This window comes from Suricata suricatta, chromosome 12 (assembly GCF_006229205.1).
Source record: "Suricata suricatta isolate VVHF042 chromosome 12, meerkat_22Aug2017_6uvM2_HiC, whole genome shotgun sequence".
NCBI lineage: Eukaryota > Metazoa > Chordata > Mammalia > Carnivora > Herpestidae > Suricata > Suricata suricatta.
The window spans coordinates 83,785,889-83,804,446 of record NC_043711.1 but is presented as its reverse complement, the minus strand read 5'-3'; the positions used below and the strand labels follow the sequence as shown (position 1 = coordinate 83,804,446).

The following is an 18,558-nucleotide window of genomic DNA, read 5'->3' as shown; positions in this document are numbered from 1 at the left end:
TGGCCAGGATACACACTCAACACATAGTTACAATCACACATAGGTTAAGACTATCAGATACATTCATTCTTTCATTCAGAAGTACTGCACATTTTTTTAAGATGTGGGAGGAGCTTAATGTCCAGAATAATGCACAACTGCTCAATATTTTATAGGCAATTTCAAGAGTTTGCAGACTCCCTGCAGCCTATCTATGTAAGACCCCAAGTTAAGGACCTCTGGCTTCTGGTTAGGAAGTGTTTTGAATACCCGCCATGTACAATCACTCATTATTTCAAATGTGTTGAGTGCCTGTAGCACTAATGCTGGGGGCTAGGGGAATTCATTTATTAATCCACTCATTTTTTAAAAAGGTTTTTTGAAGGTCTACCATGTACCAGACACTGAGCTGGGCACTGAGGACAGAGAGATGAAAAAGGAGCACCATGAGACCCATGCTCTTGAGGCCCCACTGACCAGTGGGGACAAACTAGGGTCCTGTGTCTCCCCTTGGCTCCATCTCCACCCTATCCCAGCTCCCACTTCACAGGGTGAATGCAGGGTGGAGGCTGAAGCTGACGGAGGCAGGGAGGACCAAGCTGACCACAGAGACCTTACCCCCTTCTCTGTCCTTCAGCTCCCTCTCCACCCATGACCCCCAAGCCTGCCTGTGTGTTTGACTAAAGGGCAGGGATTGCTGGACCTGTTCCGTGAGTCCAGTGAGTCAGAGGCGATTCAGGTGAGCAGGCAGGTGGGCAGGAGGGCAGGCAAGCAGAGGAAGAGCCAGTGCCCTGGGACAATGGCTCTGACCGTGTGTGTGCGGCGACTTACAGGGCTGCCAGGCACCCATGACCGACAAGTGAGGCTCAGCTTTCGGGGTAAGGCTTGTAGGGGTGTTCTAAGGATTTTTGTAATGGGGGGGACTCCCATTCCTCAGGCCCCCAATCCAGTGCTAGCCATCCCTCCAGCCTGTCTCTTTTCTCCTCTAACCCATTTCTCTGCCTCTCTCCCTCTCCATCTTCTACCTTTCTCCAAGGATAAGCCCAGGGGGACTGGATCCTGGGCTAGGTATATGTGTGTGTGATTTTTTTGTGGGGAGGGGCTGATAACTGACTAGTTTCAATTATGAGCAGGTTTCACCCAGAAAACAAGGAAAATTCACTGTGGTCGAGAAGCAGATATTGGTGAGGTGAGTGGGATTGGGTCCTGGATAGGGAGACATTAATTTGTGCCTCATGTAAGTCCCTCCTTAGATGAGTTGGGGGGCATATTCCTGGGTTTGGGGAGCTGTCTTCTCAGGAAGTTGGGCCAGTCTCAGGCTTGAGAAGCCAGACCCAGTGGAGGGATTAGTTCTTGATTAGTAGTTACTCTCAGATCAGCCCTAGTTTGCAGTCAACCCTGTGTTGGGGGAAGGGGTTGTTCCAGGTTTGGGACATTGGTCATAGAGTTAGCTCCAACTTTGGAGGGTTGTATCCTATTTCAGGTCTAGAATAGGCTCTGGATTGGGGGCCAGGGTCAGCCCAGCATTGTGTGTCACAAGGTTCCTCTTATCCCCAGCTGTTCCGCTGGCCACACTATGGGGCTCCGCTGGCTGCAGAATGTCTAACTCTGCAGGTGGTTAACTGCAGCCGTGTGTTCAGCCCCAGGTGAGTAGGGCTGAGGGAGCCAAGGATGCAGATGGGGCTGGACATGGTAAGGGGGGGATATTGCCCTGTGTCATTCTTCTGCCCCATGCCACATCCCCAGGTCTCTGGGGACCCTGGTGATCTCCCTGCAGCAGCTACAGAGTACTGGGCATTTGGTGCTACGGGAGGCCCTGGTGGATAAGAACCTGCGGGTATCCCCGGTGAGTCTCACCAGTCCTCAGCCTGCCATCCCCAAGCCTGAGAGTCCTTCTAGATAGAGAGTTCCATTTTTCAGAGAGGAAAATCCAGATCCAGACAGGAGTGGTAACAAGGCCTCCCAGCCAGGGCTCCTTTCCCTGTGTAGCCCCTGCTGAAGTCCCACATGGGCCAAGAGCCATTCTGTGCTACTCCCTCACTCTGGACAGACTCAGTTCTTACGGGAGGCAAAAATGAGCCTGACTGGATTTTTCTGGTATTTCACGGAGGGTCATCTAACCTGGTAGGAATGGACCTGGGTTTAAATCTCAGATCCACCCTTTCCCTGCTGATAACTTGAAGAAGGTATTTAGCTTCACTAAGCTGTTTCCTTATTTACCGTATGTGGAGTCATAGGAAATGTTGAACTTTTCAATCAGTCTGTTGTTTGTTGCACTCTGATTAAAAGCTGTGCCATGTGTGTTGTGCTGGGCAATAAAGATTGAGTGGTGAGCTAAACCAGATAAGGATTTGCCCTCTTAGAGTTCTGTACCCAAAGAGAGACAGAGAGGCAAAGATTAAACAAAAAGTCACACAAATAAATGCAAAATTGTCACTGATGGGTGTTACAGAAGATGGGGACCTGGGAAAGCGTATAACTGAGGAATGTAACCTATGTGGGGGTCAGCAAAAATTCCCTGAGGAAGTGAGACCCTAAATTACCAACCATTGTCTTCACTTGCCCACTTCCGTTCTGGTAACCCTAGGAATGTAACTCGATAAACCTGTTTCTTAAGATTCTGTTAAAACAATCCCACCTGGAAAAGGCAAAGTCAACAGGTGAAAGTCATCTAGTCACTGCCCCACGGTATAGTCAGCTACCACCAAATGCTGTAAGATGGTGATGGGTTACTCTGGCTTATATAAACCCTGAGCTTCTGCTTAGCGGGCACCCTTCCGAGGAGTTACACCTATTTGGGAGGGGTCGTTCAGCCCAGCTAAAATAAACATCTAATAACCAACTCCATTTGTGCTCGTGGATTCCATTCTCGATGACTCGCATTGGGAAATAGGGTCCAACAGAAGTACGGCTTGAACTTGGAATGGAAGGATGATAGGAGTTAACTAAGTGGGAGGGGAGAAGGTTTCAGGCAGAAGAACTGGTGTCTGCAAAATCCCAGTGCTCTGAGAGAGCACAGCTGGGGTGCAGGGCAGGAGAAGACTCCATATGAGATAGGACTGGGAAGGTTGGCAGGAGTCAGACCATGTGGAACTATGAAGGCCACAGTAATGAATTTCCAAGAGCAACGAGAGAATTTTGGAGTCATGTTTGGCCTCTTCAAGAGGTAACAACTTGCTCATGCTGTTTTTCATAGGTTGTAATTAGTCAATATTATTAATAACCAGAGAGGAACCAACAAAGTCACCACATATGCAGGGCAGGAGGGTCTCTTTTTATAGATGGAGTAAAAAGCATGGTCCTTGGACTTCTCTTAGCCCAAGTTTGAGAGGCTCTAGGGCACACTCTGTGGCTGGTTTCAGATCCAGGTGGAGCTTGCCCTGAAGTATCAGCCCCCAGAAGGTGCAGCTGGAGCCTGGGCAGAGGAGGACTTCGGAGCATCCATCCGGGACAGGTACCCCATCTTTCATCCCCTGCAAACTAAACAAGGCCTGATTGTCCCAGCCCAGGCTGGTCTTGGGAAGGGAGAAGTGGTACCTAATTCTTCCCTGGATCTGCTGGATGTGGTGACCCTTGGCCCTGTGCTGCCTGGGGTTACAGCTTTGTAGTCTAGCTGGGCCCCTCACTCCTTTCATTTATTCTCCTTCCAGCTCAGAGCTGATCATCCCCAATATGGGCTTCCAGGAGTTGGAGTAAGTATGTGGGGATGGTCTGGGATCACCAAGTCAGTCTTGATTGGAATTTAGGAGCCAGTGATAAGAGCATCAGTCCCAGGGTCCAGGATCAGGATTGGATCAATTCTAGGGTGAGAAGTCAGTCCTAGAGTCAGGGGTCAATTCCGAAATTAGGTGTCCCAGGGTAGGGGTCAGTCCTGGAAATAGGGGGGGTCAGTTGAAGGGTCAGAGGTCAGTCCTAGGGTCAGGGAAATCAAGGGTTCCTAGAGATGAGGGACAGGTTCCAGACATGTCTCTTGAAGGCCTTTCCTATCAGGCCTGGGGAGGCCCGGCTGGAGCGGCAGGCAGTGGCACTGGGCCACAGGCTAGCACGAGGCCTAGGTCAGCAGGATGATGAAGACGGTGAGCTGGGGCTGGAGCTGGACGATGAGCCTGATGTGGAGCTTTCTGGAGTCGTCTTCAGCCACCTCAGGAGGTAACTTGTACCCACACCTGCTCCCACACCCACCAGTATGTCAACTTCAGGCGCTCATTGGTATAAGCCCACGGCTCATCCACACTCACAAACACAGCCCCAAAGTATGGATGAGGTGTAAGTGTCCTGGAGTTCAGGGTCACTTATTCCTAGGCATAGACACTGCCATATTCACACACACAGTTACACTGGCACACATAGAGCTTCTGGAGCCCATGTAGGGGATGAAAGCTTGAGAAGGGTAAGGAATTTTGTCTCTTTTGTTCACTGCAGTGTCCCAGGGCCTAGAATAGTGTTTGTTGGTACACAGTAGGTGCTCAACAAATCTCTTGGTTGAATGAATGAATGGTTTCAGGGCTCCAGGAATGAGTCACATTCTGGGTGTAGGGTTGAGATGGATGCAAGACAGACTGGAAGGACTCAGAATCCAGAAAAGAGAAGATTTTATGCCTAGCACTGTGTAAAGTGTGTAGGTGGTAGGGGAGAGGAAGTGGAATGAAAGCTGACCTTGTACTTCTGGCAGCCGCGCCAGGGGCCTGGCTCGAGGGGATCCTTTCCAGATGTCCAGAGCTCAGGACTTCCAGGTACCACTCTGGCTCTAAGCCCTAACTTTTGGTGAATACTACCCACTCTTTACACGCGTGGTACCCCCCTCCACCCTGCCTTGCTTTGGCAGGGTGGCTTCCTTTTCTCCTCTTTCTGCACCCTTTAGGTAGGAGTCACAGTGCTGGAGGCCCAGAAGCTGATAGGAGTCAACATTAACCCCTATGTGGCAGTGCGAGTCGGGGAGCAGCGCCGTGTGACGGCCACCCAGCGCGGGACTAATTGCCCCTTCTACAATGAGGTGTGTGAGACCAAGGAAGAGTGGGGCTTGAGAGACTAGGCAAGACCCAGGTTGTACCCGTTCCGCGGATGGGGCGTGGCCCAGGTGGAATTGAACAAGTGCGGGAGGTTAAGAGGGGCTCAATGAAGGAAGTACAAAAAGGCGACAGGTGGGGAAAGAGGGCGTTCGTTTTGTAAGAGGCAGCGGCTAGCTGTTCAGAACGCCGCATATAACCGACTTTCTTTCACTTCTCCTGACCCCACTTCAACCTAGTACTTCTTGTTCGAATTTCATGAGACCCGGCTTCATCTCCAAGACTTGCTGCTGGAGATCACGGTGAGGCTGGTAGGGATGAGCGGTTTCCACCAGAGAAGGGAGGATACCGAAGCTCCAGAACTAACACCACCTTTCCCCAGGCTTTCCATTCGCAGACCCTCCCCTTTATGGCCTCCCAGATAGGCACCTTCAGGATGGACCTGGGCATTATCTTCGACCAGCCAGGTACCGAACCCTTTCCTGCTTTAGGCTCATCTGCATCAAGGGGAACTGACCCTCTGGGCCACTGATCCCTAGACACTAACTTTGGAGACAGAAGCCTCTTCAGAAGGCTGACCTCCATGTACTGCCGCTCCTCCCTACCGAGTCCGACTCGAACCCGGGTCGGAGCAGTCCGCCGGTCTCCGCTTGACCCGGGCCCGCCCCCCCCCCCCCCCCCCCCCCCCCCCCCCCCCCCCCCCCCCCCCCCCCCGCCCCCAGATGGTCACTTCTACCAGAAATGGGCTCCGCTGCACGACCCTCGGGACACTCGCGCCGGGACCAAAGGCTTCGTCAAAGTCACTTTGTCCGTGCTGGCGCGCGGGGACCTGCCCCCTCCGCTGCCAGCCCCAGGCCCGGGACACAGTTCGGACATTGAGAAGTGAGCTGGGGTGAGGGTGGGGGTAAGAGGAAGACCGGGCATGGCTTCCGGGACGCGGAGAGGGTCGGGGGCCGACACCGCGGCGTCCCGCGGCCTGAGCGCCCTGCTCTCCTAGGAACCTGCTGCTGCCACGCGGGGTGCCGGCCTCTAGGCCGTGGGCGCGGCTGCGCGTGCGCGTGTACCGGGCCGAGGGGCTGCCCGCACTGCGCCCAGGGCTACTGGGCAGTCTGGCCCGCGCCCTGCAGGACCAGCGCGTCCTCATGGACCCCTACGTGCGCGTATCTTTCCTGGGGCAGCAGGTAAGACCCTCCCGTCCCCACTCGGCCGAGGCGCGGGCCCGGGTCCTGCGCTGACCCCCCTCCGCCGCGGCCCTTAGGGCGAGACATCTGTGCGCGGAGAGACAGCGGCGCCAGAGTGGAACGAGCAGCTGAGCTTCGTGGAGCTCTTCCCACCGCTGACGCGCGGCCTCCGTCTGCAGCTGCGGGACGACGCGCCCCTCGTCGATGTGGCCGTCGCCACGCACGTGCTGGACCTGAGGCAGATCTCACACCCGGGCCGCGCGGGTGAGCGCTTCCGGTCAGCGCTTGCTGCCTCCGCCTGGCCCGCCCGGCCCTGGGTTCCGCCCCTGCCCGCAAGCCCCGGCCCGCAAACTCCAGCCCCGCTACCCTGCTGGGCCCCTTCCGCCCCGCTCCAAGCTGGCCCCTCCCTTCGGGGACCTCACCTGTCGCCCCCAGACTACAAACCCCACTTTCGGTTTGGCTCTGTTGACAAAATCTTAAGGACAGCTGCATATCCAGTAACCACGCCAGCCGTGCTCTCCCTGCAGAATTACGCGCACAGAAAGCAAGCCCACTCACATCATCCGTTCACCCCGCCCCTTACGCGATCGCCTGTAGCTCCGCCCCAATCGTGACTCTACCCCCAGGGCTAGGGCTCCGGCCGTAGAGCTACATTTCAGTTTGTTTCAAGCACCGTTGGGAGCTGGACTGATTTAGAAGCGCTCTCGGGTCTTAGTCCGTAGCAGTCGGTCCGCAGCTGTTCTCACACTTTCCTCTCAGAGCTGCTAAAACCCAATCCGACTCCCTGCCTCCTTGAACTTGCAGGAGATAAGGGTGTGCTGCATAAACCGACCTAGTACTCATCTGCCCCGTGCTTCCCTCCAAAACGCTGTTCTTGTTCCCCACAGCGGGGTTTAACCCCACCTTTGGCCCAGCATGGGTGCCTCTCTATGGATCTCCCCCCAGTGGGGGGCTTCGGGATGGTCTTCAAAGTCTTAATGAAGGACTTGGCCAAGGCATTTGGTTCCGAGGCCGCCTGCTGATGGCTGTGTCCATGGAAGTATCAGAAGGGAAAGCTGAACCTGAACCTCCCCAGGCCCCAAAGGGGCCCAGATTGTCCCGGCTCATGAGAAAGAAGAAAGCCAGGCGGGGCCAGACCCCAGCAGGGATCCCACAGCACCTGGATGCCAGCCCCAGTGGTGATGGTCCTGAGATTCCTGGTGCCATGGAGGTGGAGGTGGAGGACTTGCTGCCTCTGCCAGAGGTGAGTGCTGGGGTTTTAGCAAAGGGATGGGGTCACTCTCAGCTCTGGAGTGTGTAAGTGGCTCCCCTGACATTAAACACGAGGGTAGAGTCTGAATTTCTGGGCCTGGATAAAGAATGCAGTGTGTATGGACATGTGCTCTTGTGTATACACATATATGGGGGGAGGAGGTTGAGCATGGAGAGAGAGGTAGGATACTTGTGGTATTTCTAGGTCTTGGTTGCAGTGTCCTTCTGGCAGCATTGTAGCCATGCAAAGTCCGGGTTGCCACCTGGGTGGGTGGGGGCTGACTGCAGCCTGACCCTCCTTCCTCAGAATGCCCTGGCGCCCTTGCAAGACTTCCTCCTCTTCGGCGTGCTTTTTGAGGCCACCATGATTGACCCTGCCATGGCCTCCCAGCCCATCAGCTTTGAGATCTCTATCGGTGTGTGGCTTAGCTGGACCCCTGAGGATCATGGGTTTGAGGGTGTGGACTCTTGTTCTAGACATAGTACCCTGGAAGGGACAATTGACCTTCATTAAGGGGTGGGTTCTGACTTTGAGTTTGAAGGAGGGGTCAGATCCTCAGCATGGTTCTCTCCCTGACTCTTGCTGCTCCTGCCAGGTAGCGCTGGCCGCCTGGAGGAGCAATTGGGCCCAAGGGCCAGGGCCGGGGAGGGAGCAAAGGGCAAGGCGGAGGAGGCACAGCCTCTGCTGGAGACGGAAGTGGGAGTCGGGCCAGTAGTGGAAGAGGAGCTAGGGACCCCTGCTCAGCGTCCTGAGCCTATGGATGGCAATGGGTGAGTACTCCTGGTGGCTGGAAAGAGGGCACTGGGAGATCCTCTGTGGTCCGGGACTGCCCCTCGAAGCCCCTGCTCTTCTACTCCTCACCCCTACCCCGCCCCTCTGGTGCAGGCCATATTTCTGCTTACCCCTGCGTCACCGAAAGCCATGTGTGCACGTGTGGAGCCGCTGGGAAGATCACACGTGGCGCCTGCAGAGCACTAACTGCGTGCGGAAAGTGGCCGAGAGGCTGGTGAGAGCGAGGCGGGTGCCCACTGGGAGAGGCCAGATATCAGGAAGACTGAGGCCTTTGAAAGGAGCTCTGGAGCGAGGCTAATAGGTAGAGCATGCTGGAGCCAGCATGCCCTAGGTGCAGGGCTAAAGGGCCAGAGAGCTCTGGTCGAACAGAGAAGACCAGAAATTGTGGGAAGACAGGGCTTCAGAATTGATACACCCAGAAAGGGGCCAGGGGAAGGCCATGGGTAGAGCTACTTTTTTAGAAGAAAAAAAAGGAACCATGAACTGGATGGCACTAAAGAAGCCCTGGGCGACGAAGTGAGGCCGTGAGTGGGAGAGGCTCTGGGGTGAGCGAGTGGTCTGAAAGAGTCTGCAGCCCTTGTGCCTCTGACCCTCTGGCCCTGTTGCGCAGGACCAGGGGCTGCAGGAGGTTGAGACCCTGCAGCGCAGGCCGGGGCCTGGAGCCTGTACACGGCTGAAGCAGGCACTGGAAGAGCTGGTGGCAGGGAGCAGGTGAGCTGGGAGCCTCGGCCTCACTGCTGCGAGGCTTTGCATGAAACTCCAGGGGGAGGGAAACTCATGCTGTTTGGAGCCAGGGCAGCTGGAATCTGCACCTCTTGCTGCACCTCTTCACAGAAGAATAAGGAGATGACCGTCCCCATCAAGGGACATGACGGAAACTATTGCGGGTTAGGCCACTGCGCTCCACTAAACTCCCTTGTCAACGCTTTTAGAGACGTAAGCTGCCCTTCTCGCCTCTCCCTAGATCTCCCTTGCACCCTTCCTCCACTGTCCCAGCTAATGACCTCCCCTCCTTCGTGGAGAACATAGAGGCCTCACCTCCTGCAGCAGTCTTCACCTTGCCAGCTTCTGCACCCATCCGCCCACCTTCCCTCCTGCTATAGTGGAGGAAGGCTCCCTGCTTCCAGTCATGGCTGTGATCCTGATTTCATCTCTCATCTACTGGAGGAACTAGCTGTGCAATTGTCCACTTTCTCTCCTGCAGCATCAACTGGTCCCTAGTTACCAGGTCATTACTATAGCCATGTAAACTTGTTCTAGTGACTTCCATGGAATTCACTGCCCTGAATTCCATAACCTGCTCCAAGTACTTTGTGTTTTACTTTCTTTTTTTAATGTTAGTTTATTTTGAAAGAGAGAGAGCTGGGGTGGGGCAGAGAGAGAGAGAGAGAGAAAGAGAGAGAGAGAGAGAGAATTCCAAGCAGGCTCCATGCTGTCAGCACAGAGCCCCATGCAGGACTTGATCCCACAAATGATGCGATCATGATTTGAGCCAAAACCAAGAGTTGGATGCTTAACCAACTGAGCCACCCAGGCTCCGTGTATTCTGATACTCTTTTCAAAAGAGTTATTAACCCATTTTTTGATAAATATTACTATGCCAGACACTGTTTTAGGTGCAGAAATAACAGTGAAAAAGCATTCTTTTTTTTAAAGCTTATTTATTTTGAGAGAGACAGAGCAAGCAAGGGAGGGGCAGAGGGGGATGCAGAGAGAATCTCCAAAAGGCTCCACACTGTCAGCACAGACCCTGATGAGGGGCTCAAACTAACAGACTGTGAGATCATGATCTGAACTGAAACCAAGAGCCAGATGCTTACCTGACTGAGTCACCCAGGTGCCCAGTGAAAAAGCATTCTTGCCCACAAAAATTCCTGAGACTTATATTCTGGTAGGGGATAGTGTGGAGATTGGATGGAAACAGATAATAAACACATAAACAACAAGGAAGAAATATAAGAATTATAAGGATAGTATGAGGGAGAAAATGAAGCTATGAACTATTAGAGGTGTTGCAATTTTAGAAAGAATGGCAAAGAGGGGCAACTATGAAGTTGATATGAAGAAGTTGAAGGAGCAGGCTGTATCTGTAAGGGTGTTCCAGACAGAAGGGATAGCATGTGCAAAGGCACTGTGGTGAAACATGCCTGGTGTGTTTGAGGAGGAGGAAGGGAACCAGTGTGACTTGTAGCACAGTGAGGAGAGTAGATGAGGCTGCAGTGTGTGGGGAAAGGAACATAATGGTGGGGAGAGACATGTGGAAGCCTAAATGGCCATTGTAATGACCTTGGCTTCTTCTCTGATTTAGATAAAGAGCCACTGAAGGTTTTGAAAAGAGAAGGGAAAAGATATTCTCTAACTTATCATTAAAAAGGGTCAGTGGGGGAGGGATGATCTAAGAGAGGAAGCAATGAGCTTACTAAAGAGGACATTGTAATAATCCAGGTGACCAATAGTGAGGAATCGAATCTAGGGTGGTTGAGTGGACACAGAGTGACATGAGTGGATTCAAGAGCAATTTGGACTTTGGATGTGACACCTCAGGACTTGTGAATGGAAAGTATAGGGAGTGAGGAACAACTTACAAGGAAGAAAAATGAATGACCTCCAAGATCTTGGCTTACACAACGATGTAGATGATGTTTACTGAGCAAGAGAAGGAGGAGGTCTGATGGCAGCAAAGGGAATATCAGAAGCTCATTTTGGGGCATGTTAACTTTGAGATTTCTATTAGACTAATAAGCAGACATGTCTGCTAGGCTGTTAGCTGTATGAGTTGAGGTCTGGGGAGACTGCTAGGCAGGAAATGAAAAATCGGGAGCTGTCAATACCCAGATGGAACTGGATACGACTGTCTAGGGAGCAGAGAAAAGAGAAACTGAGGGGCGTCTGAGTGGCTCAGTTGGTTACGTGTCTAACTTCAGCTCAGGTCACGATCACATGATTTGTGGGTTCGAGACCTGTGTCAGGCTCTGTGCTGACACCTCAGAGCCTGGAGCCTGCTTCGAATTCTGTGTCTCCTCTCTCTGTCCCGCCCCTCCTCGTGTTCTGTCTACCTGTTTCTCCAAAATAAATGTTAAAAAAACTAAAAAAAAACAAAAAAAAAAACAACAAAAAAAAAAAACAAACCTAGGACCTGGAAAGCTCTGCACATGGAGGTCGGATGAGAGGAGGACTCGGGCAAAGGACTGTTTGTAGGTGGTCACTTTTCTGTCCCCATCTTTCAACCTCTCAGTGTGAGCAGATGCACTTGAACCCACACTCCTTCCTGAAAGACTCTGCTGTTGACTTCCATGCCCCTGGTTTTCCTTCCACTTCCCTTGCTGTTCCCTCTCTTTCACAGGCTCCTTCTCTCTTCTCGACCTCTGCATATTCTAAAGGTTCATGTGATTATGTGCCAGGACTTCATTCTAAAGCTCTTTTCTCTGTCTACGTTCTCTACATGTGTTCCAAAAGAGCAACCACCCTTAATCTGGTTTAATTCCTTGCTTGATTTTGTATATAGTGGCATTAAGCTGTTTTTCTTTTCACTTTACTGTAATGATTTTATTCCTGAAATTATTCTTTGGCAGGGAAATTTCAGTGAAAGGTTTGTCTGTGTCATAGTTCACTATGTATAGCTACGGCCAGTATGGTTTTCTTTTTTGGCTATTATTCCACCAGATCGAATTTCCCTGAATCCGATCATGTGGACCTAAATCTTATCAAGAAGATTTGATTCAGATTTATTTTGTGTTGATTATTTCTACCCATTGAAGTCTTGGAGCAGAGAGCAATTACTAAACTAAAAGCGTAAGCTCTGGGAGTAGTATTCAGTGAAAAAATCCTTGGAGTCATTTATTTTGTATCTTTTTGAAAATTTCCATGATAAAAACTTAAGAAACATCACAGGTCATAAAGGGTCCAAAGTATTATGTCTCAAAAGTTAATTTACCTAGCAAATATTTTTTCAGCATTGATTAGGTGCCAGGGCCTGGGGATACGGTGGTAATCAAAATGAAGTCCCTATCCTAGGGACTTTGTATTACTTTTTACTTGGAGACACAGATAAAGCAGAATATGAGAATGGAGAAAGTGGCAGGGGCTTTTTAGAAGGGATGACCAGGGAAGATCTGACAGGTGGTAACATTTGAGGAGAGACCTGAATGAAGAACGGAGGTGAGCCATGCAAAGATCTAGGCACCGAACCTTCTAGCAGAGGGAGCAGCTAATACAAAAGCCTTGAGGTGGTGATGGGCTGGGTGTATTCATGGAGGAGCAGAAAGGCCAGTGTAATGGTTGGATTGTGCATGCGGGGAGCAGAATGTTTGATGTGAGGACAGGGAGATAAAGGGAGCCTGATTATCTAGGGTATTCTTAAACATTTTTTTTTAATGTCTTTTATTTTTGAGAGAGAGAGAGACAATGCGAGCAGGGGAGAATCAGAGAGAGAGAGGGAGACACAGAATCTGAAGCAGGCTCCAGGCTCTGAGCTAGCTGTCAGCACAGAGCCTGATGCGGGGCTCGAACCCACGAACCACGAGATCATGACCTGAGCCGAATCCGGACACTTAACAGACTGAGCCACCCAGGTGTCTAGGGCATTCTTAAAAATTCTGTTGTTTGAGATGAGAAACCACTGGAGGGGAATGAAGTGGTCTGGAAAAGCATTGAAAAGATCTCTCTGGATGCCATATTGAGAATTTTCATGGGGAAAGGGGGAAGGAGCATAGTGAGACCAGCTAGGAGGCTGCTGCACTAGTCCTCGGTGAGAAGTGATGGTGGCTTGGACTGGGATGGCCCTGGGAAAGGAGAAGAGTGGTCAGATGATGAATGTATTTTGAAGGTAGAGTCTAAATAATATGTTGATAGAGTGATGTGGAATAGGAATGAAAGAAAGAGTAAAAGATGTCTCTGAAGTTTTACAGTAAAACAGATTTTGGAGGCGGGGAGGTTGTGTGTGGGTAATTGGAAACCATGCACTTGGTTTGGGCATGTAATGTTTGAGCTACCTTTGGTCAATGCTGGGACTATAAAGCCCATCTGAGCCTTTCGTGTGCACTGGAATCCCCCAGGGTGTCAGCATGCAGATTCTAGTGCAGGTCTGGGGCGGGGAGAGATTCTGTGTTTCTAAATAGGTGATACCACTGCTGTTGGTCCTGGGCCAACTTCTGGTAGACAAGGTAGTGGATAGTTACATAGGAGTGCCTTCTGGGCTCCAAGGTGAGGCTGGCCTCTATGAAGTTGGGAGTAGTCCATGCATAGAAGCCATCCTTGGCTTAGGAAAGAGGCCTCTTTGAGATCATGACTGACAGGAGCTGTGAGGGAGTCTGGTGTGGGAGGTCTGCTCTGAGAGAGGTGGCCCCTAAGGGTCAGCGGTCCCTCCTCTGACTCCAACCTGCCACTCCTGCCCCTGCTCCCTGCAGACAGTTTTGCCATGGCGCTGAGCGCAGGACAATGACCCGGCCCAATGCCCTGGATCGATGCCGAGGGAAGCTGCTCGTGCACAGCCTGGTACGGTCTGGGGGAGGTTGATCAGGGGTACCTGCTGGGGCCCTCCACTCATGTTTCTTCCTGCCCTTCCAGAACCTGCTGGCAAAGCAAGGACTGCGGCTTCTATGGGGTCTGAGACAGAGCAACGTGCAAGAGAAGGTGGCACTAGCCAAGAAGCTCTTGGCCAAACTGCGCTTCCTGGCCCAGGAGGTAACACCTGGCCATCTATTTCCCTACCCTGAATACTCTGGTGGTGATGGTTGTACAACGCTGATTGATATACAACCATGTACTACTGAACTGTACACTTAAAAATGATCCCAGTGGTTAAGTTTTATGCAATGTGTATTTTACCACAATTAAAAAAAAAATCAGGTTAGACTTTGAAATTGTGTGTGGGGCATCCCGGAGAGAGATGTCTAGGAGGCAGATGGCCATATGGATCTGGGCTTTAGGGAGTATTTATCAGGACTAAGATGGATGCTGTGTCCAGCGGTCCAATGGAAGCTGCGGCACAGGTGGGCTCAGCTCCATCCAGGACCCAGTTCTCTGCCCACAGCCCCAGCCCCCCCTCCCAGATGTGCTAGTCTGGATGCTCGGCGGGCGGCGCCGAGTGGCCTGGGCCCGGATTCCTGCCCAGGATGTGCTGTTCTCTGTGGTTGAGGAGGAGCGAGGCCGGGACTGCGGGAAGATCCAGAGTCTGCTGCTCTCGGTGAGGGGTGTGGGTTGCTGGAGACTGGAATGGGGTGAGGCTCCTGGGTGGGGGTGGGGGGATGGGGTGGAGGCCTGTGGTTCCCAACAGGGGGTGTCCAAACTCTATTTAAAAAAAAGAACTTGGGGCGCCTGGGTGGCTCAGTCAGTTAAGCATCCAACATCGGCTCAAGTCATGATCTCACGGTTCATGGGTTCGAGCCCCACATCGGGTTCTATGATGACAGCTAGCTCAGAGCCTGGAGCCTGTCTTCAGATTCTATGTCTCCCTCTCTCTCTGACCCTCCCCTGCTCATGCTTTCTCTCTCTCAAAAATAAATAAAACATTAAAAAACTTTTTTAACTTAAAATTTTCTTATTTAAAAAACTTCTTTTTAATTAAAATATTTTAATTTATAAAATGACTTACTTTAATTTTTAAATTTTTTACATTTAAAATTTACTTAAAGATTATTATTCTTTTTAAGAGTATACCTGAACTCTTTTCAATTATCCTAAAAGCCAAAAGGAGATTGTGCCTTTACCTCGGTCCCCTTTGGTGTGAGATAAACACCAGGTTTTGTCAGCTCTGGGCCTGTGCTGGCCCTTTTGCTCACTAGGCCCTGACAGGCCACTGGTGATGAGGATGGGAGAGTGACGGGTCTGTTCCGTTAAGTACAGCTGGTCTGGGGGCAAAATGCTTCCAATCAAGGTGCCCCTGGAATAGAAGCCAGCAAAGGTCTCTAGTGCTAAGAAGCAATGACTGTTGGGATAGGGAACAGGGCATCTAGATGTGTTGGGGCCAAGGGGACAGGGGGGTAAGCATGGAGTGTGGCAGAGCTTAGAGTGCATTTTGGGGGTACGGGGTTTGGTATAGGAAGCGATGGTGTTGGGGCTGGAGGCCTAGGATATGGGAGTGTTCAGGGTAACGGGTACTGGATAGAGGGCATGGAGCGGGGTGTAGGGGTAGGGTACAGGGAGTGCTCTTTGGATTCGGCACTGGGGAGTGATCTAGTGTTACAGAGAGCATGGGCACACCCTGGGGGAGCAGGGGCGGCCCAGGGGGGCAGTCAGAGGTGGGCCCTAACATGCCACCTCCCTGCAATAGGCACCCGGGGCAGCTCCAGGCGAAGCCTGTGCCAAGCTGGAGCTCTTCCTGTGGCTAGGGCTGGGCAAGCAAGCCAAGGCCTGCACCTCAGAGCTCCCCCAGGACCTGCTGCCTGAGCCCTCGGTGGGGCTGCCCCACCACCTGTGCCGGGATGGTGAGTACAGCTCAGCACTTGCTTCAGGTGTGGGGCTAGATGCTCAGCTGGGGGTTTGGAGGGGTCTGGGGTCAGGGACCCGGTGGTCCCCTGAGCAAATCTCTCCTTCTTGCCCCCCAGACTTCAGCTACTTCCAGCTCCGGGCCCACTTGTACCAGGCCCGAGGGGTGTTGGCAGCAGATGACAGCGGGCTTTCGGACCCCTTTGCTCGAGTCCTCATCTCTACCCAGTGCCAGACTACACGGGTGAGGGCTGCCCTGGGATGTCACAGGGAGCAGGGTGGCCCCGGGAGACAGAGTGGGGTGAGGGCTGAGGTTTTCCTCAGGCCCTAAGTCTCTCTTCCTGCTCTGGATTTTCAGGATAGGATACTGGGTTGGGCCGCCCTGTTTTAGAGGGTGGTGTAAAACTAGAGGGCCTTAGAGGCAGAGAATTGTTTTGAGGGGTTGACTGTAGGACTAGCCCCGAGGGTGGCAGATTACAGTTAGGGGGACCAGGCCCCAACCCCTCTAATCGGCTCTTTCGTCTGCACCACAATCTCCCTCCTTTTGTGGTAAGCAGCTGCTTAAAGTATCATTTTAGGGCAAGAGTGCTCATGTGGGATGTGTGTTGGGAGATTCCTTTGATGCCGCCCTTGACTCCTTCTCTGCACCGTCCCTAAGGTCCTGGAGCAGACGCTGAGTCCCCTGTGGGATGAGCTCTTGGTGTTTGATCAGCTGATCGTGGACGGGAGGAGGGAGCATCTGCAGGACGAGCCTCCATTAGTGGTCATCAATGTCTTTGACCACAATAAGTTCGTGAGTGCGGCCCGGGCCCCATCTGTTCCCATCTCCGAGTGCCCCCCACGCCTCATCTTGATGCTCCCCTCCCCTGGCTCTTGAGCTTCTTCTAGTTTTGTCTTCACTGCCCTGCTCTCCGCAGGGCCCCCCTGTGTTCCTGGGCAGGGCCCTGGCCGCCCCGAGGGTGAAGCTGACCGAGGACCCTTACCAACACCCTGAACTACAGTTCTTCCCCCTAAGGAAGGGGCCCCGGGCAGCTGGAGAGCTCATCGCCACCTTTGAACTCATTGAACTGGACTACAGTGGCCGACTCGAGGTCAGAGTACCCTGGCCTAGCGGCACAGGCTGTGGACTCTTATCCTATCAGGTCATCCGGCTCCAGAGATTATGGACCATGGGCATGTCCAGGGATAACCCCCACCCCCCCAAGAATGCAGGCTGCAGATTGTCCTGGGGTCACCTCATTCGACCTCCCGACTTCACGGAATGTTAGAAGTACAAATACTGTAGGTTGCTCTTGCCAGGCCTCCCGCCCTAGAGACCCTAGGCCGCAGGTTGGTCCCCATGCCTCAGGCACCCACCTCCCCTCCTGTACATGGCTGCTTCCTGAGATACGCCCCTCCTGCCCACCAGCCTTTTTCGTTCCTCTGGATTCGTATTTCACTGGCAGCTCTCAATATCCCCTCCCCAAGCCCAGATTTCCCTCCTTTGGCCTGATTCCTCCTTGACCTCTGACCTCTTGCCCCCTGCAGCCCTCAGTGCCCAGTGATGTACAGCCCCAGGATCTGACAACGCTGGCCGAGCACCTCTCCGGACGCCTGTCCCTGCCCCCTAATGTGCGGCCAGTGCTCAGGGAGTTCCGTGTTGAGGTAGTCCATCACACTTACACCCCCCCCCCCCCCCCCCACACACACACACACACACACACACACACACACACACACCCCACCCCCCCCCCCCCCGCCACCCCCCCTTCCCCATGCCCTCTGTCAAGTGCAGGCCCCTGAATTTCTCACTTCCTGATCCAGGTGCTGTTCTGGGGTCTGAGGGGCCTCGGCCGTGTGCATCTGTTTGAAGTGGAGCAGCCGCAGGTTGTGCTGGAGGTGGCCGGGCGACGTGTGGAGTCGGAGGTTCTGGCCAGCTACCGTGAGAACCCCAATTTCACTGAGCTGGTCAGGCATCTGACAGTGGTGAGGACACGGGCTGGGAGCCAGACGTGCTGGGCCTAAGAAGCGAAAGGGCCATGGGATGGTGAATTCCTAGCCAGTCATCTTAGATTAACCAAGGGATCCGCACATTTTTTTTAATTTATTTTTTAATTATTATTTTTAAATTTACATCCAAGTTAACATATAGCATAATAATGACTTCAGGAATAGAATTTAGTGATTCATTATAACCTATAACACCCAGTGCTCATCCCAACAAATGTTCTCCTTTTTTTAAAACTTTTCTCTTTAATAGTTTGTTTATTTTTAAGGCAGAGACAGAGCATGAGTGGGGGAGGGGCAGAGAGAGAGGAGACACAGAATCGGAAGCAGGCTCCAGGCTCCGAGCTGTCAGCACAGCGCCCGATGCGGGGCTCAGACTCACAAACTGCAAGATCATGATCTGCGCCGAAGTCGGAGGCTTAGCCGACTGAACCACCCTGGCTCATCTTCTTTATTCATTCATCAGACGATGGACATTTGGGCTCTTTCCATACTTTGACTATCGATAGCGCTGCTATAAACATTGGGGTGCATGTGCCCCTTTGAATCAGCACTCCCGTATCTTTGGATAAAACCTTGTAGAGCAATTGCTGGGTTGTAAGATAGTTCTTTTTTTAATTTTTTGAGGAACCTCCATACTGTTTTCCAGAGTGGTTGCACCAGTTTGCATTCCCACCAGCAGTGCAAAAGGGTTCTTCTTTCTCTACATTCTTGTCAACATCTGTTGTTGCCTGAGTTGTTAATTTTAGCTATTCTGATGTGTGTGAGGTGGTATCTCATTGTGGTTTTGATTTGTATTTCCCTGATAAGGAGTGATCTTGAACATTTTTAATGTGTCTGTTAGCTATCAGGATGTCTTCTTTGGAGAAGTGTCTATTCATGTCTTTTGCCCATTTCTTCACTGGATTACTTGTTTTTTGGGTGTTGGTAAGTTCTT

General features: G+C 52.2%; 1 protein-coding gene across 1 annotated transcript in view; it reads left to right on the top strand.

The window, feature by feature from the left end:
• Window positions 1-778: 778 nt before the first annotated feature.
• Window positions 779-18,558, top strand: part of LOC115273434 (fer-1-like protein 4) — a 33,228-nt gene continuing 15,448 nt past the window's right edge. Inside the window, exons 1-28 of the mRNA XM_029916476.1 lie at window positions 779-857; window positions 1,113-1,168; window positions 1,537-1,625; window positions 1,726-1,825; window positions 3,342-3,433; window positions 3,630-3,671; window positions 3,970-4,128; window positions 4,652-4,712; window positions 4,841-4,972; window positions 5,225-5,287; window positions 5,368-5,452; window positions 5,708-5,867; window positions 5,983-6,166; window positions 6,244-6,430; window positions 7,054-7,409; window positions 7,725-7,833; window positions 8,014-8,188; window positions 8,304-8,424; window positions 8,821-8,921; window positions 13,616-13,703; window positions 13,776-13,892; window positions 14,242-14,394; window positions 15,481-15,634; window positions 15,755-15,879; window positions 16,294-16,428; window positions 16,553-16,726; window positions 17,163-17,279; window positions 17,439-17,600. Of these exons, the coding sequence (XP_029772336.1) occupies window positions 779-857; window positions 1,113-1,168; window positions 1,537-1,625; window positions 1,726-1,825; window positions 3,342-3,433; window positions 3,630-3,671; window positions 3,970-4,128; window positions 4,652-4,712; window positions 4,841-4,972; window positions 5,225-5,287; window positions 5,368-5,452; window positions 5,708-5,867; window positions 5,983-6,166; window positions 6,244-6,430; window positions 7,054-7,409; window positions 7,725-7,833; window positions 8,014-8,188; window positions 8,304-8,424; window positions 8,821-8,921; window positions 13,616-13,703; window positions 13,776-13,892; window positions 14,242-14,394; window positions 15,481-15,634; window positions 15,755-15,879; window positions 16,294-16,428; window positions 16,553-16,726; window positions 17,163-17,279; window positions 17,439-17,600 (3,576 nt within the window). The remainder of the gene's footprint in view (window positions 858-1,112; window positions 1,169-1,536; window positions 1,626-1,725; window positions 1,826-3,341; window positions 3,434-3,629; window positions 3,672-3,969; window positions 4,129-4,651; window positions 4,713-4,840; window positions 4,973-5,224; window positions 5,288-5,367; window positions 5,453-5,707; window positions 5,868-5,982; window positions 6,167-6,243; window positions 6,431-7,053; window positions 7,410-7,724; window positions 7,834-8,013; window positions 8,189-8,303; window positions 8,425-8,820; window positions 8,922-13,615; window positions 13,704-13,775; window positions 13,893-14,241; window positions 14,395-15,480; window positions 15,635-15,754; window positions 15,880-16,293; window positions 16,429-16,552; window positions 16,727-17,162; window positions 17,280-17,438; window positions 17,601-18,558) is intronic.